At 43.7% G+C, this 17430-nt stretch overlaps 1 protein-coding gene across 2 annotated transcripts in view; it reads left to right on the forward strand.

Moving 5' to 3' along the window:
• The window catches only part of LOC135940092 (kinesin-like protein CG14535), a 197807-nt gene that overhangs the window by 120753 nt on the left and 59624 nt on the right, over window positions 1-17430 (forward strand). For both annotated transcript variants that reach the window (XM_065484827.1, XM_065484828.1), the window contains one exon: window positions 8933-9107. In XM_065484827.1, coding sequence (XP_065340899.1) covers window positions 8933-9107 — 175 coding nt within the window. The remainder of the gene's footprint in view (window positions 1-8932; window positions 9108-17430) is intronic.

Consider the following 17430-nt stretch of genomic DNA (forward strand, 5'->3'; position numbering starts at 1 on the left):
TCCGCTGCATGACGCGAAAAACAGGATTGCTGGCTGGGCACGACTCCGACGGCCGGGACAAGGGTAACATTTTTTCTTGCTTCGAAAATGAGTCGAAAAACACTGGTGGATGAATTTTAATAAGGTTAATGGAGTGGGTTTAGCTTTTGAACCGTGTCTGGGCATCCATCACATCGCTCCCTTTTATTGTTTCCATAAATTGCGGATCCAATATGCCCAGGCGGCGCTGGCTTATATCCGGCCCGTCTTTGCATAATGGCGAATGCGACACTCTTCTTTATGGGGGAGGCGAGCGCATAAAAAAGAAGGAAGCAGGGTGCAAATCATAACCTAGAGTGGAGCATGAATAATTTGGCCGCCGTAAACCAGCAGATTTCCTCATTCAGCAAATGTCAGATTAAGAGCAGCAGCCGGCACACCTCTTGCGCGATTGAATATTTTTCGCATTTTTTCCCGGATCATCTTCGCCTTTATTCTCACTCTGTCGCTCGATCTAATTTATCCGCTACATTATTATTCGCAGCCACCGCTCTGTCGTTTGATGGAAAAAGTTTGCGGCGATAACTTTTGAGAAGAGGTTCGTTTGGGGGGCTTAGAGGACTTGTCCCGTCGCATGAAAATGAAGTTTAGCCGCTGGATGTTTATGGGGAAAATTTGCTTGATCTATTGATATCCTCTTGAAGGTATTCCAAGGGCAAACCAAGCTAGAGGAGCACTTGAATTAAAGGGGAGAGAGCTGTATTGTTTGTAAAATTTATTATTTGCGTTTGGAAGAACTGAATTTTCAATTTAATTTTTTTCGAAATTCAGACAGTTAAAAAATGCTGTATAAGTTAAGATTTTTAAATCCTAAAGATATTTAGAGCGGATAACATGGAACATGAGTGTCCGAAGAGGAGCTTGGGCCCAATGTGGTCATCTTTTCGCATCCCCACACCGTGGTCTTTGATTTAAATGCCAGACATTTGTCCCTAAAGCCGCTGGAAAGCTGCGAAAACCAGCTAGTGGCGCCTCTCCTACCAGGCCGTTGAGCTATTTTATAATTTAGAGTCATTTAACCTTTCACCTTTAGCAATCTCTGATATTGGGCAGCCAGAAATATATTCCTGATAAGCTGAAAAATCATCCATTGCATTGGCACCGTGATGAATGCCTTTAATGATAAGATAAAACTTGTACTTTTTATTATTCTGTTCTTTGAATTGCATTTAATGATGAAGTTTACTGGATGCACTGATATTTAACTGTGATCGCAATCTTTCTCTGGTTGCAAAGTGCAAAGCCCATTTTCCGTAAGTAGCTGTCAGAGAGACGTCATCGTTGCTTTGAAAATGATTATTAGCATCCTACTCCAGCAGGTGGAACATGGCACACTGAGCTTGCGAGTGAGCGAGCGAGCGAAGGAGTTTGCGAAACAAACAGCGCTTTGTTCTCTGCGAAAGACAAAGCTCCAATTTGCCTCGTCAAGTAACAACAAACGCGCCGGATTGCCTTGCATGCAGTAATTAGAGAGCATTGTAATTCGACGAACGCTGGAAATTGAGAGGAAAATCTCCCCGCAGCAACTTGCTTTCTTCCCTGCACGTATGTAAGCTGCTTTTGCGACGTGCGAGTGACATATATTCTTCCAATTTCGGTGGCTCAATCTTCTTACGTACGATTTCATTTGAATTTTGACATTTTAAGCCTGCTACGGAGAGACGGAGCTCTACGCTCCTTTTGTGAGGAGGGAAAATCGAATTCTTTGAATTACTTCAATATTTCCAGCGGGCTATTGTAATTTTATTAATCTTTAAACCGGTGGGGGCTCTTGCTCGCATACTGAAGAAATGATATGCAAACAAAAACTGTTTATTCAGCTGCAACGACAAACACAAATTCCACTAAACAACAACAAGCGCCTGGGCAAGCATCGTACAAAATACAAATATTTGCAGAGCGGAGCAGCGAGCAAAAACGTCTCCATATATGAAAAATGCAGGCACCAATGCAAATAAAAATTCCGAGACGAGGGTATGTAGGCCACGGCAGGAATTTTGGCAAAAATTCCTCATCTTTCTTGCCCGAAATTCACTCGTGGCTGCGGAAAGTCTTGCTGAGGCGGACACGCAAGGTGCAGAATGTTGATATTCCGCGCATATGGCGCTGGGATTATAGGTGCCCGTCGTAAGCCTTCTCCGTCGTCTCGGCGAGATACCTGGTCCTGTCGTCACACGAGAAAGTCTGCTGCTCATACATAGGGAATATGGGTCCTGAGCTGTCGGCACGCCATAAAGTCGCAGTGGAGGCTCCCTCGTCGGTGATAGCTTATGCGGCGCGCGGCCGACACATTCTGACCGAAAATGCGTTCACTTTAAACTCGTATAATAGCTTACTTATGGGCCATGAATTTTTTACGCCTTTTATATATTGATGGCTGCTCCCCGAGGAAACAAAAATAAAAAATATATACACGTATACAGGCAAAAGCAACGTGTTTTTATTTCCCGTGTCGCCGGCGCCACTACATCACTGCAGCGTAATTTCGGCAGAAGCCAATTTTTCGCTGTGGCAAGATTCAGTTCATGGAGCGGTGTGACATTATTGAAGCACATTTATGCTCATTTAAATTAAACTATATCACGAATCAACAAATTTAATTACGTGAGAGTAGATCTGAATTGTGTTATTTAGTACTAGTTATTCAAATGCTATTTAACTCATAGTTTTGTAGGTGTTAAAGAAGAGCATGGTTGCATACATGTTGCAGATATATGACAATTATTTAACCAATATTTTTGTTTATTCTCTCTCTACAAAGCACTTAAACATAATATATAAATCAAATTTTGTGAAAAAATTACACAGAGGAAAGGGCTGACAGACACGATAGATTTAGCATTTAACATTAATTTCAATCAATTTGTTTATTAAACACCTATTTGTGTACAACAGATTCTATTATATAACAAAAATGTCAGGTCAGTCATTTGGCTGGTAATTTTGCAGCCTGGGTCAGACTCATCTGGTTTTTGTCACAGCTTAAAAAGTGATAGAAATCCATGCTCTTATCACAAAGTTTACAAACACAGCCTGGAAGAGCTTCACTATGAAATTCTTTAATTTTACACAGAAGATAGTGAAAGCCGTGACAAGCATGCCGTGTTAGCGTGTGCCTGTGTGTGTAGCACACGGCTTTCCAACTCTGGTCAACCATCGCGGGCGTGTCGAAAAACCCCGGCTAAATCTGGAAAATCTTAAACCACTGGTTTTGAATGAATTTACTATAATTTGTGGTGTGAGGAAGAGCAAATCTATCAACTAAGTCATCTACATTAACATTAATTTGCTCAATTATTTTATTTCATTTAAATTTTTTTGCTCTTTTTATCCCTGTCTTCTCGGACCGGGAAAGCCGCGCACTGCACTAGCACGAATGCTGAAACCCGGGTCCCAATAACACCGCGAACGGATAACATGGGCGCACCAGGCAGCACATTTCAGGGACCCAGCCCACCGAAGGGCCACTTGCCTCCGCACCGAGGACTGCATTGAAACGCTAGACATTTGTCCCGTGAAGTCAAATCACGCATGCTGGAAAGGTGCAAACCAGCAAGTAGCGAGTCGGCGCCGGTGCGCCTCCTAGCCCGTTGAGCAATTTGAGCATTTCGAGTCACTAAACTAACCACTTTTTGCCATCTCTGACATTGGGTAGTCAGTATTAGATCTCCGAACTGCTCAAATACCTCCTGTAGTGCCTAAACACCATACTCCCATTGCTTCGACACTCCTGAGAGTGCCTTAACAATGCGAGCCAACGAGCTGGTGAACTTATTTGAATAAGCAATTTTAAAGCTGCATAAAAGAATATATCATACATCTGCATCCGACAATTAACTATTATTCTCTGCGGATGTCACTGTCAATCGTGGCATGTCTCCGATTTCGGCTCCCCCATTGAGGGGGAGCGTGTTCTGACCGGCGGTATTTATGTCTTGGAAATATTTATTTAGCCCTATGTGCTCGGCAATGGCACACAACAGCCGAGAGCGAGCGAACCCCAGGTGGAATCACGTGACAATATCTCAGCCGCCGAGCCCCTTTCTCGGCATGCAACCCTCGGTGCAATCCATCACTCGGTAATGATATTATCACCTCTCTCTCACCGCTAAGCCTTGCAGCACACAAACGGGGAGCGCCGAGCGCTCCGAATACACATACACACGCTCGCGTCGAGTGAAAAAGCAGCGGCACGGCCGCCCTCGAATTCCGGCCGACTCGGCGGAAAATCGAAGTTTGCCAATCGATACAATTAAAAGGGTGCGGATTTGCAATTTATTTACCCTCGGAATCGGCAGCTGCTGCAAATCTGCTCAGCTCTCGACGCATTTGTGCATCCGATTCAACTTTCCTGAGCACAGAACGAGTTTTAATCGCGAAAGCAAACAACTTTGTGCGAAATTAATGGAGACTGAAGCACGGATTGCGCCAACCGAGGATTTCCAGTGGTGTTTAATACTTGTCCGGCTCAGACTGAATTGTTTGCACGTGCAATACTTTACAGGATTGCTACAAGTCCTAAAAAAATTGCACCACCATCGAAATACAAATCTCGACGCTGCGGACGTATTGACAAGTAGTGGTAAATTCTGCCATGTCGCACATTCGACTGTTTGGCAGTCGAGTGTGAAAACGTGGGTACACGATTTCTCCATTTTAACCGGTTGAAATATTTATAAACCGGCCGCAGAAAGGGTTGTACACACGTCCAGCGCATTGACACATGCACACGCCGCTAGTCGTCGCATTTTTCCGTCATCACCTAGCTTTCCCGGCAGAGTGCGTCACTTAAGGCACTCACCCGTGAAATTGGAAAGCATAACTACAACGCAGCCGGCACTATTAACGCGACGGCAACGCCGGCGAGAGGCGCCATCAAATATGCAAATACAGACTGCTAGCTGCCGGAAAATAAAAAAGCAGGCTCGTTGGGAAAACGCGCGTGCCGACTCAATTCCGCCGCCGCCACCGCCAATCCTCGCTATTTAAAGTGACACTTGATACACTTGGAAAAAGCAGCTCGTCCAATTTGCCGCAGAAAAAGAGAGCGCAAATGTACAAAATTGATATTGGAAAGGCAGTCGGCGCGGTGGTTGGTTTGAAAGCCACTGCTGGTGAGGAGCTTAGCAGCAACTGTTGACTACGCAGTTGAGATTTATCTGCTTCAGATTTTGTATGTTCTTTGTTCTGGACGAGACGAAGAATAAAATTCTATGTTATCCAATAAGTATTAAACTACTGTTCTATCCTTCAGAGACAAGATGCATTATCGATTTTCTTTTATTAATCTATCCTTAATGCAAGTCAAAATCTGTTTTTATTTTGTTTATCTTTTTCTTTCTAAGCTGGTGTTTGATTGCACAAAGTCTTTTAGAAACTGGATCACTGATAAGGTTAATTATAGTCATGGAAGCAACCACTCGTATTTCATTAGATTAGGAAATGGTAAAATATGTTGTATTTTATTGCACGGAGTATAATACTGTGTTATGCTATATTAAATTTTTAAAATAGATCCATATAGAATAAAAAATCCAAATATTAACATCAATGAGATTAGCCAATTTTAAATTCCAGAAACTTTTGACTTTAAATTTAAAAAAATGAATATTTCATTAGGAGGAAATTAGTCATTAAATTGATTTCAAAATGGCTACTCCCATAGTCAATTGAGAGGGAATAGAAGTTCAAAAAGGCGAAAAATTGTAAAAAGATAAATAAAATCACACGCTCCTGTGCTCTTTCGGCCCCGCATGCCTCGGATCAGCTGAGTGCTTTACCTCCAAAACAAAATTCATAACCAGCAGAGGATTCTGAATTTGAAATTAATTTCATCTCGAGAGCTGCAAATAATGTTTCATATCCGTTTTCTAGCTCTGCTCATTGTGCGAGATCCTAGCAGGCTAGGAACCAAAATTTAATACACACACACACACCTTATCACACGCGCAAAATATTAACATCCTATACAATTACGTCGCGGTGGAAAGCCACATCAAACACATGGCTAGGATATTAATTCCGCAAGGAGTCCTCTTTCAAAGACATGCGGGCCTCTCTCTCTCTCTCTCTCTCTCTCTCTCTCTCTCTCGACAATGAGGCCGAGAAACAAAGCCGTACATAAGGAATGCAAATTCCAGAGGTCTCCGGCCGGCGGAGCCGAGAGATGACCCGCTGCAAGAGACAATTGATGCATAATGCATGACTTGGTGCGTAATTCGGGCGTCACTACTGTGTGTACGCTCGGTGCACACACGAAACAGACGCATACCTTGGCAGCTAGGGGCTGGATTCGCTTGGTGCGCGGCTGTTATTGCCACCCCCGGAGGCGACGACACGGAAAGGGAGGGTTTTCGGTGTACTTTCACGGCTGTTTGGCGATATACGCCCGCGCGGCGAGAGAAAGGGGAGGCAATTTTACTGCATCAAAATCTTCCGCCGCTCGCACTATCTGCCGCGCGCCGCGCGACGTGTATAATATGTAAATTTTTATTTCCAACACGGATTCACCGCCCGATTTCCCCCATTTTCGGATCCGATGCCTTTTCCGCGACATTAAAAGCGCATCGATAAACAGAGACGCCAGGGTTTATCAGAAAATAGAGTTGCGGTGCTTTGATTTTATGCGCCCCACTACGCCCGCCTTGGCGGACCTTGCCTGCCTGCCTGCTCCACTCGATGAATTTCAAAGCAGAAGACGACAAAAATACCGAAAATAAAGGCAATAGCCGTCGATCTGAATGCACTTTCGTTTGAGTGCAGGCGAGGAATTATGGTATATACCGCCCTAAAAAGTGAGCTGCGGGATTTTCGCGGATAAAAACGGCAATTGCACTGTGTTGAGTAATTTCTCGATAAAGATATCGATTATTTTGGGGAAGAGAGGGAATAAATTTGCGATGCTGGTGCGCGGCGTCAAGCAGGTGCATCCTAGATCAAAGTTGCACCATTTTAGCATATTATTGGTGCCGGAAATTCCCGTTCCACTGCGGAGGACAATTTTAAAATTCCACCAGTCTGATAATAACAAACGAGAGCTGCTTTCGGAAGCTGGTGGGATGGATGGATGGCTTGGCTCGCTAGGTAGATTGCGTTCTAGCGCCGCGGGCCTTTTCCAAAAGAGATGATGGCATGCCGAGGAACTGCCGGATGGGGAGAGCGAGTGAGTGAGCAGAGCCGTGTGCAGCTATGCAACCCCATAAGCAAACCACCAGCCGTACGTACGACGACGGCTCTCTCTGTTGATTCGATTTGGGTCGCAGAGGAAGCCCTCAATTTCGAGTATACACTCGAGGTCCTTTTGTGCACCAGTTATTAAATACGTAAAATGTTCACCTGTGCGGTATATGATTTAAAATGGATATTTCCGGGCATTCCGAGGTATTATGTTACTAAAATTTTACTGCAAATACCCTCTAAAATTAGTATAGCAAAGCCGGTGTTGAAAGTAATTTGAAAAAAAGACACTCCAAAATCTGGTGTTTCGAAAATTGCACCAATTTTTAAAGTCTTCGTTAATAATATTCATTGTTTGTATTGCTGAAAGCTCTCGGGTTGCACACAACATGCAAGCTCAAAATCAACACTTTTTTCATTAAAGCCAAATTATTTTCACTCGAGTGGCCGCAAGACTCAATCTTCGAGAGGCGGTGTTCGCCCTACGATTCGGACGGCCGTTGCTCGGAAATGGGTGAATAAAGTTAATTACCTTAGGCCGGAGAGCCGCCCAAATTGGTTACAAATTGGCGTCCGCCATTATTACTTAAGAATGTGGTGGCTTTTCCCGACGGCCGCCTTCCTTCCCTCCTAGCTTCTTTTGTGTGGCCGTAATGCTGGAGAAATGCACTCCAGTTAAGGAACAGAAGATGAAGTAGAGGAAAAGTATGTCGGGTAGTTTTCCAGCAGCTTCCCGTCCAACACGTGCGCCGCCAAACTTGCGGTTTCCATAGTAACCCTTACATTCCTTTTCTTTCGCTGCGGCCAGGAATGTAACAGACACGAATTCTACCCCGCTAGATTAAGAACTAGGCCGGCGACTCGCACAGAATGAAAAATCACCTATTAAAAGTTGGCTACCTGCAGAATTCGACCGGGAAAACAATTTGAAATGGTTTATTTTGTAACAAAAATAATGAAAACAAGGGATTTGATCCGCTCCGATAATTATTAAAACGGGGAAAGTATTTGGCCTATCGGGTTACTCGCGTTTAATGAAGAGGTAATTTTACGTAAAACGACTGCAGAGTGAGCCAACAAAAAAGCCGTTTCAATCTTTATTTCCCCAACGCCTGGCGAGTCGTGGAGCTATGCAATTCGCCGGTGCCGTCTGCCGTGCACGTTGCATACCTGCTTGCGTGGGCCGCGCCGTAATTGAATCGAGCACGCAATCTCCGCATTACGGCAGCTCGTTTGGATGGCTTTAAAGTGCTTTTAAACTATTTTTAAGCTGCTGTCGGCCGTAAAGAGGGCCGCCGAACCGCCGATAAATCACCTTCGCAGTGAGTTATGCGTCGCGTCGGCTTTCCTTTAATTGTAATACATGATTTCAAAGCTATGGTTCTAAGCGTATTATTTGTAATACAGACAACGCTGAGTGAAATTCCCTACATATTTAAAAGATAAGTTTAAACATACTCTTAAAATTTATTTTCAAATAATTGAAAACTTGAAATTGAAATTAAATCTAGGTTGGGTGTTGTGGTTTTACATCAAAATCTTTTTTTAATATACTACAGTATTTACAATTTAAGTAAAGCTTTTCAACTAGTATCATCAATCCCTGAAGGTGTCATTTTTTTATCATCATCATTTCGTATGGAATTTGTACAATCAAATGAATTTAAACACAAATTTTATCAACAGAAATTTATCGAATTTGTTGAATTTGTTTCAGAGCGGCCCAAAAGCTGAATTTGTCGTCACCACACCGGCGCAAGCGACACTCGTCAGGCGAAGATGAAGCGTATTTCCGCACCGACTTCAGCGGCGCCTTGCAGCGATCGCCGCCGTCGGTGCCGCCGGCGCTGCTGCGTCGCATCGGCGTGCGTGAAGTGTCGACGGTTGGCAAGGTAGGAATTTCTCGTTCGTACACATGCATCTTCGGAATAAATTTGCACGAGGCGCTCACGTAAAGTAAACAAAGCACCGCTACGCCAAAAGATAATCTGATTACGTTTTCAAAAGTTTGCGCCACGAGGCGGGTGGGCGGGCGGGTGGATGGATGACAAGAAGACGACGTCTCGCAACTCTCATTCTTATTCATTTCGCCGCCCGCACTGCTGTCATAAACACACGCCGTTCCGCATGCCGTAATTTCGAAAATGGAATTGAATTTATGATTGTCTCCAAGCGCTGTTTTCTCCATAACTTGATTCTAAACGTATTTTTTTAGCTAAAATAAAATTATGTTAGTTTTCCTAAGCAAATTCCATGAAAATGCGAATATAACGTTATTGATCGTCTAATTAGGCATCTTCTTGCATAAGTTCGATATTCTAGCATCATTTGAACCCGAGATATTCTCAATTTTTTTTAATTTCTGATCGAGAGGCTGATTTTCACTTTTTACCCTGATATACCGGGAAAGCAGCTTCTCATTTTTATCAAATCTTTCGTGGAAACATCCAAACAAATAAATGTTCATAAAAGATTGACTTCACAGCCATTTGTTGGTTTTTCAGTCAATGTTGGAATTTCTGTTCCTCTTAGACTTGGAGATCAAAGAACAAGTCGCTTTGCGTCTCAATTAAGTAGAAAACCTTTGCATTCGCCGGCGCCGCAGTCGCTTTCTGATGCAATCGTCGACGTTGCGCTGATTCCAACAACACATTCGAGCTGCATGCATACTGGGGAAGTTAAAAGGGACAAAAATAAAGCATGTTGTGTACCATTCGAATGCAAATGCGTGATGCTGGTTGGTTGGCTGGCTGGTGTCAATTGCTGGTGCATTCGCACAGCAATGCTTTTCATTCGTTTTTTCAGCGAGCTTTATGCGACCGGCCGCGTGTTTTATATCCTCAAAGCGGCCGTAAAAAGTGTCACACAAACTATGCTTTTTATGGCGTCACTGAGTGAGTGCGCGCGCCATGCAAATAAAAGCCTGCAGGTATTATAATACGAAAATGCTCGCGAGCCGAGCGAGCGGCGGCGAGTCGGCGTGCCGGCTGTTAAAAGTGGCTTTAATAACTCGCAAGAGATGTTTTAATCATACTTCATTATGGTGTGTGTGGCCAACCGGACTCAACTTTTATTATTCCAGCGCGGTTTCTTGTCTGCCCCCGGAAAACGGCGTCACACATTGCGGGGGTTGTGAATTTTAGACTCTTCATTTAGCGTTATGGCGGAATTATTTTATACTGCTGTCGTTATGAAATGCAAATTTTACTGCCTCGGTACCAATATATTTGAGCACTTGTATTCACATTTAAATGAGCGTCTCAATAAACAAGTGAACTGAAGCTACTATAAATTCAATTTTAATAATTTATTTCCCAAAATACTCGGGTTTGTTTGATTCAGAAAGTGGGGGAAATTTCATGCTTCTCTGAGGAAAAAAACAAATCGTTTAAAATTGAAAACCCCCTTTACAAGCGGTTTCACACGGCGGCCGGGGACTTTGCATCCAAATAGCTCTTTTCAGTCATAAAAATAACCCTTTTGCAGTAAAATTCTTTTTGATGTTTGCCGTTGCGCACATAAATTCCATCACTGCAAATTTAATACTCTTCTGCATGCGCAAAAAAAAATGTGGCAACCCGAGTGACTGACTGACGTCTTTTTGCCCGGCCGAAAAAAAGGGGCAAACAAACATTGTGTGTGTGCCGGCGAACAAAACGCAGCAGCGGCTTTTTTCTTCTCTCTCTCGGTCGGCCTGCCAAAACAGCCTCCAGTTAGTGCGGAAAATTGCCCCTTTTACACAAAACGCTAGCCGCTTTTTTGCACAACTGAGTTAAAATATTAAATAAAAGCTCTCTCTTTCTCTCTCGCTCGCTGGCTCGCTCGCATGAGGCAGACTCACTCTCGTCCTTTCGTGCTGGATAAATAAATTTGTCCCTTGTGGATGAAATATGTCATTATGAAGATCAGATTGCGCTGAATTTTGTCTGCAGACTGCGGGGTTTCATCTAATGATGTTAGAGAAGAGTGAGCATTGATCATGCCCTGGCTGCTAATGAGTTTGCTCAAAGGTTGCTTTGTTTCCGAATCGAGGTCAGTCTCGCATGTGCATTTCGGAAATGAAAATTTCCACGAGTGCAAATTACTTTGGAAGGCTGGAATAACTCATTCGGAAAAAAGCAGCGCGTTGAAAGCATTTAGCGGCGGCAGCAATTTACTCATGCACACGACCGATTTATTTGCTGCAAAATCCGATATTTAGCGTGGCACGCGCGCGCCGTTTGATAAAATTATTATTATACGCTGGCTCATGCCAGCAGGCAGCGACTCGTTTTATTATGATTTCACGCTCGGTCGCTCCCTTTCGAGCACCTTGATTTGGCGATGGCGTGCGAAAATTCAGCTCGAATCTCGCGTGTGCCGTTTCTGCAGAGAGGGAAAAATACACACACAAACAAATAAGCAGGGGGAAAACGCTACGGATTCCGACGAGAGCGAGCGAACAAAAGCGCGGAAACGGATTAAGCCTTGCGCGCTTTTAATGAATTTTTAATCTTCTTTCGAGCAGCAGCATCATTTGGCGCGGAAAATGAGAAAAGTTGGCAATATCGGTTTCGAATTGGGCGCTCTCACGATGTAACTAACTAACTAACAAGGGAAGCATTAAAACAACAGCACGCACAACAACTGGCGCCTAAGCTAGCTTCTCGGACGGAAAAGTTTGCTCCACGCATTGCCGGGGATTAGAAAAGGGCCTTCGCAGGCGTCTTTAATCGGCTCAATCCTCATGAGGTCAAGCAGGATATTGGCCATCTGTGTCCACATTAGTGGAACTAGCCCGTCCTTTTTTTGTCTGCGCTTTTGTCGCACACCGATGTGAAAAGGGCTCCGCTGGGAGAGGGGACGCGCGTCCGATTCGATTCTGCTAATGTCGCACCATTGCGTGCAGAGTGAAAAACAAAATTGTATTTCGGCGAAAGCTGAAAGGATGGGCATTACTTGATTGGCAACAACCATGCCAAGCGCGCCAAAATCGTTTTCACCGACGTCAGAAATTTGCATTCCACGGGAATGTTTGCTTTCCCTCGTTTTTCGCCCCCTAATTGATTAATTAGATAGCGGCCGGCGTATCCGTATCCTCTCCGCGCGCGTCGTGTGCCTCTGCGAAAATCTGATGATGGAGTGTAAAAATAGCGTGCGGTGTTGGCCAGAGGAACAATTCATTGAGCAACACAACATGCTAATACAATTAGTGAGGAGCAGCATTCCGCCGCGCGCGCGCGGGGGTGAACATGTATATGTGGGCCCGCTCTCGACTGCACACCCTCTCGCCGCACACATAACTCTATGGTGCTATCCGCACGCACACGCACGCAGCCAGTCTCTTTTGACGGTGAAATCGAGCTTGGGGTGACGACGGGGCGGCAATTGCATTAAGGGCGGGCGACAAATTTGAATTTGCACCATCACAAATAACGTACGACGAGTGAAAAAAGCCATTTCCCCATTCGCACCATCGGCCTGGCTGGCTGGCTGAGCTCACGTGTGTGTTCGGATCTTGTTTCCCTTTCAACACTTTAGCGAGTAAACGCAATTTTCGTCTCCAGCGGCAAACTTTTAAATTACACCAAGATGAAACAGCACTTCTGGATATTGAGAGCAGGCGTGCTGCTTCAGCTTCTACTTCGGAAAAACCCGCTGTTGCCGACCGCACAAGTGTGCTGGGCGCCAAATTGGACTTTTTACAACTTTTGGCCCCAATTAGACGTCTATCGAAAAAAAAACCCGACCAATTGTTTGTCTAACTCGACTGAAATTTAGATCATAATTACTGGAAAGTGAAGTGGAAACGTCCCCTTTGGTTGCTGGCCGAAAGCCACCCGCATCGAATTTTTTCATTCGATATCATACTGACAGCAATTTCCAAATTAATTTTTGCCATCAAAAAAGTAGCCAGTGGAAGGGTGGCAGTCCCCCGTCGTATTGAAAAACACGCTCGCTTGCATGGCACCAGAGGGTGGAAGAGCAAAAGCTCATCTCCCGACGTGTGTGGGTGTGTGTGTTAGCGTGCGTGTGCGGTTATCACACTGTTTCGCTCTCGCCGTGATCATTATGTGGCGCAAGAGAGCAGCCGATGGAATTTATTGGCGCCACCAATGCGAATAAAATGCACCCGACTGCTGGTGCCGCGCTGTGTGCAAAAATCCTGGGGCAATCTCTCTCTCACACACACACACACACTCACTCGAGCCCCTATACCCCTCCCCCCAACCCCCATCTGATAATAAAAAGGCGGGAGCGCGGCGGTGCTCGCATTTTTACACGATTATTATCATTTCAACCTTTAAAGTGGAGCGGGTATTATCGTTAAATTTTACGATCGCTCTCACACCGGCGCGAATATGAAAATAAGCCACCGCCACCACCGGCACACTGGATTCCGCCTATATTACACACACGACAGTACGCGGGAATTACACCTGTTCTTGTTTCGAGCGCGAGATACGCGATTTGATGGCTTGTCTCTTGTTGTAAATCTCGATTTAATTGCCAAATTATCGTGTTTATGTCAAGCGCAATTTGTAATTCAATGCCAAGATAGAAAGAGATAAATAAGTGTAAATTTTTAATTTCATATATGAAATTCTTTTTAAATTAGAAGATCCTTGTATGTTTAAAAAATGAGAAAATACAAAGAAATCAAATTTTATTAATTGAAACAACGACGAGATTTTTCTTGCATTTCAATGTGTTAATTTTTTCTAAAATCAGTGGGTAAAGATGGAAACCTTTGGATTAGTACGATTAGTAAATCAACAGTCATGTATTTAAAATTTTCTTCCTGACGTGAGTTAAGCTCAAGAATATTTTAAAATAATTGCTGGAGATCTTAAAGTAGAGCTTTGCAGACCAAGAATTTAGAGCATTTTGCATTATTGACAGTAGCAAGTATATCGTTGCGTTTATTGTACTTTAATTCTTTAATAACTACATATTCCCATAAATAGTCCTGATTTTGGTTATAAAAATAAAACTTTATGCGATGATGCTATTGGAGGCTGTAGTAAAACTCGAGTTGAATCAGCAAGTTGTCTACCAGGAAAGGATGAGCAGGGAATTAAATTTTTTGCTCCACGTTTTCCGCTCGTTGCGCTGAAAAAGCCGATCAATCCATCCATCAACTTGTGTCTTCTTGAGCAAAGCAAACGCGAGGAGAGCTGCTGGTAGTTGTTTGTAAAGCTCGGGCTTGTATAAAGAAAGAAAGCAAGTGCATTGGCCTCGACCGCGCGGCATCAGAGCAAGAGGGAATCAGCAGCGACCATAGGATGTCACCAGGCCGGCCGCCGATCTATCTCTCTCTACTTGAAAGAACGACGCTGGCGACGGCAAATAATCAATCAGTCCTCTCCCGGCTCTCAAATTGAGTGCTGCTGCTTTCCTCACGAAAAAAAATAAAACTCCCAACAGACTGGGCTACAGCTATTATTAAATAAAACGCTCGCTGCAGCCTCCCTATTATTATTATTTTCCTCGGCGGCAATTTGCAGTCCATAAAGTGGCGTCGGCGGCAATTTCATTCGCATCCCCGCCCTCGAGATTTGTCCTCCATTTCGGCCGGCTTAATATCCAACTGCCCTCTGGCCCGGCAATAAAAATAATCATAATTCTGCGACGCGGCGATATCAAAATTATTAATTAAATTACGCCTCCCCCTGCTGGATCTGCGCGGTAATCTTGCCCTGCCAGTCACCCACTGTCCAGCTAGCCAGCCAGTCAGTCAGTCGGTTGCGTAATCCTGGCCAGCCCGAGGATTATGGTCAGCTCGGTTTGTGGAATGAAAATGAGACGCACGTTCTATGTATTTGCCGCTGCCCTCCTCCCCCCCTCCTCAAGCGTATGCCTTTGTTGCCAGGTGATTGTTGATATTGGGTCAATAAAAATAATTAAAAGAAAGGCGCGATGCAGGTTTTTTTCACGCAGATATTAAATTTTTTGTAACTTCTTGCGCAATAAACAAGATTAAATGCAATTTTTTGGTAAAGAAATTTGGTAATTTTCCGGATGCGCAATAATATCCTTTACTTTAAACTCAAAATTCTACTATCAAAAGGATCAGCAACTTTACACCATAAACTCTTTTATACAAAAGACAAAAATACAACAAAACGAACGGGATAAAAAATGTAAATTCGTTCATTTTGGTATACTGAACTAATTATTAATTTTTTTTAAACTCATTTATTTTAGTTTTCCTTCCCTATGTGTATAACGTCAGGATAAAATGTGATTTTAACAATTAAAAATGAAGCCTTCCAAGTTGATTAGCAACGAAGAGAGGAAAAAGGACGGCACTGCTGTTTCACAGTTTAGCGAGTGGCACGTCCAGAGGATGCACCTGCAGTAATTTGTCCGGTGCGGTGCAACCCTCGCCTTTCTCCTTCATTAGGTCGCCTAATTAGCGCGGCAGTGCAAGCTGCATTCTTCCCTAACACTAGCAGCGGCTCTCTGGGGGCGCGTGCACGGTGTTTTCCAGCCGTCCGTGGCGAAAAGTCAAAATTTTAGCATCATGCGCATAAATAAATCAGCTGCCAAGAGGGCAAAAAACCTTTAGAGCGAAGTATTATACACAAAAGAATGCTAATTTGGCCGGCTGGTATTATTAAATTTAACTGCGTGCACTTTGAGAGTTGCAAAACGGAGGCTCTGCGGCTTTTTTGAAATTTCAACGGCATTTTCTGCTCTCTTATTTCGCGGCAGCATATAGTATATTTCGCGGCAGCTAAGCAAGCGTGAAATAATCATATCCTGCGGCCGGAGCGCCGGTTTTTTTTTTTGCGAGCACACACGCAGCGCGCACATGCAAATAAAAGATAATGGGATTTACCGCTGGGAAAACAATTTTCCCTCCTCGGCAGCACGCGTTTTGACAAAATGTTTTCGTCGTCGGATGAATTGCCGCGGCAAACAATGCGCGAATTTGCGCGTGCATGTGCGCGTTCATCTTTCCGCTCGAATTTCGCCGAACAATGCTATCAAAGTGTTTTATGCGCGTGATTTTCGTTTGATGTCGCGCGCCCGCTTTCAGACGAGTGATAGACGCGGCGCAGGCTTCGCAGATTTCGCGTCAATCGTTTAGGCTGAGTACGCAGAACTGAATTTTTAAAAAGGGAATTTGATGGAAATATATTCATTTTCTCTTTTGTTCTCCAACAAAAGCAAAATTTCTCTTGAAATCCGAGTTTTTTTAATTGCACGCCAAACGCCAGACAAAAGAAGTTATGACGTTTTTGAAATTCAGACGTGAGATTGCAAATATTTTTAACGCCTTGCAAGTAAATTCAAAAGGAGCTATATAAGAGCTTAAATTTCAATTTATGCACATGAGCTCAATCAAATTTGAGCTAAATCACAAAATAGCTTAAATGATCTTAAAAATTGCACAGAATAATTAATAGTCCGCGTTTGAGTTCATAGTTAATAATGCTAAGAAACAAAAGTGTACATTTAAATTTACATAAAAGAGGATTTGTTGGCCAAAGATTCCTCTCGAAAACAGATTTGTCTTTGATATCGCTCATTGAAAGGCAAATGATTTGATGGACAGTTATAGTTGCGAGAGGAGTCGACCATGCATGCGTCTGCTTTATTATTTTATTTATGGAGTTGTCACTGTGGTTGCTTTCGGCTCTAGTGGCAATTTGACAGAATATCGACGCCAGCCGTGATACACGACATGACATTGATTTTCACTTCATAATTCATGGTGCAAAAAGGGAGTGCGAGGGCACACAAATCCGCCGCCACCAAACCCGGCAGCGAGCGGCAATCGCCACTGCGCTCCGCAAACGCGATACATTTATTCAAATCTACATTTTCCAATTTGACGAGTTTCCGCAAATGAATGAGTGAGTGCTGACTTTTCATTGTGGGAATTGTGTCTGTCTAAATGATGATTTCATAAGCACATAAAACGATCAAATATCAAGTCCCTAGACAACAATTCATGCTGGATATTTCACAAATAAATCGACCAAGTCTTCCAAAATCTGACAGCATGCAAAGATGTCTTTAAAAATATTGCGTAACTTTGAATAAAACAGAGAAATGGCTTGGGACATTGACGACAGATGTGTTCAGAGAAGTGTGCCCTCCTCTGCACGCTCAAGTGCAGAAGAACAACGGCCGAGAGTGAGAGTGTCTCCCGCGTGATTTAGCCTGTGCTCAGATATCAATAAACACACTCGCAAATCGGCACGTGACCCTTTGATCTCGTTG

The sequence above is a fragment of the Cloeon dipterum genome, chromosome 3, assembly GCF_949628265.1.
Source record: "Cloeon dipterum chromosome 3, ieCloDipt1.1, whole genome shotgun sequence".
Lineage (NCBI taxonomy): Eukaryota > Metazoa > Arthropoda > Insecta > Ephemeroptera > Baetidae > Cloeon > Cloeon dipterum.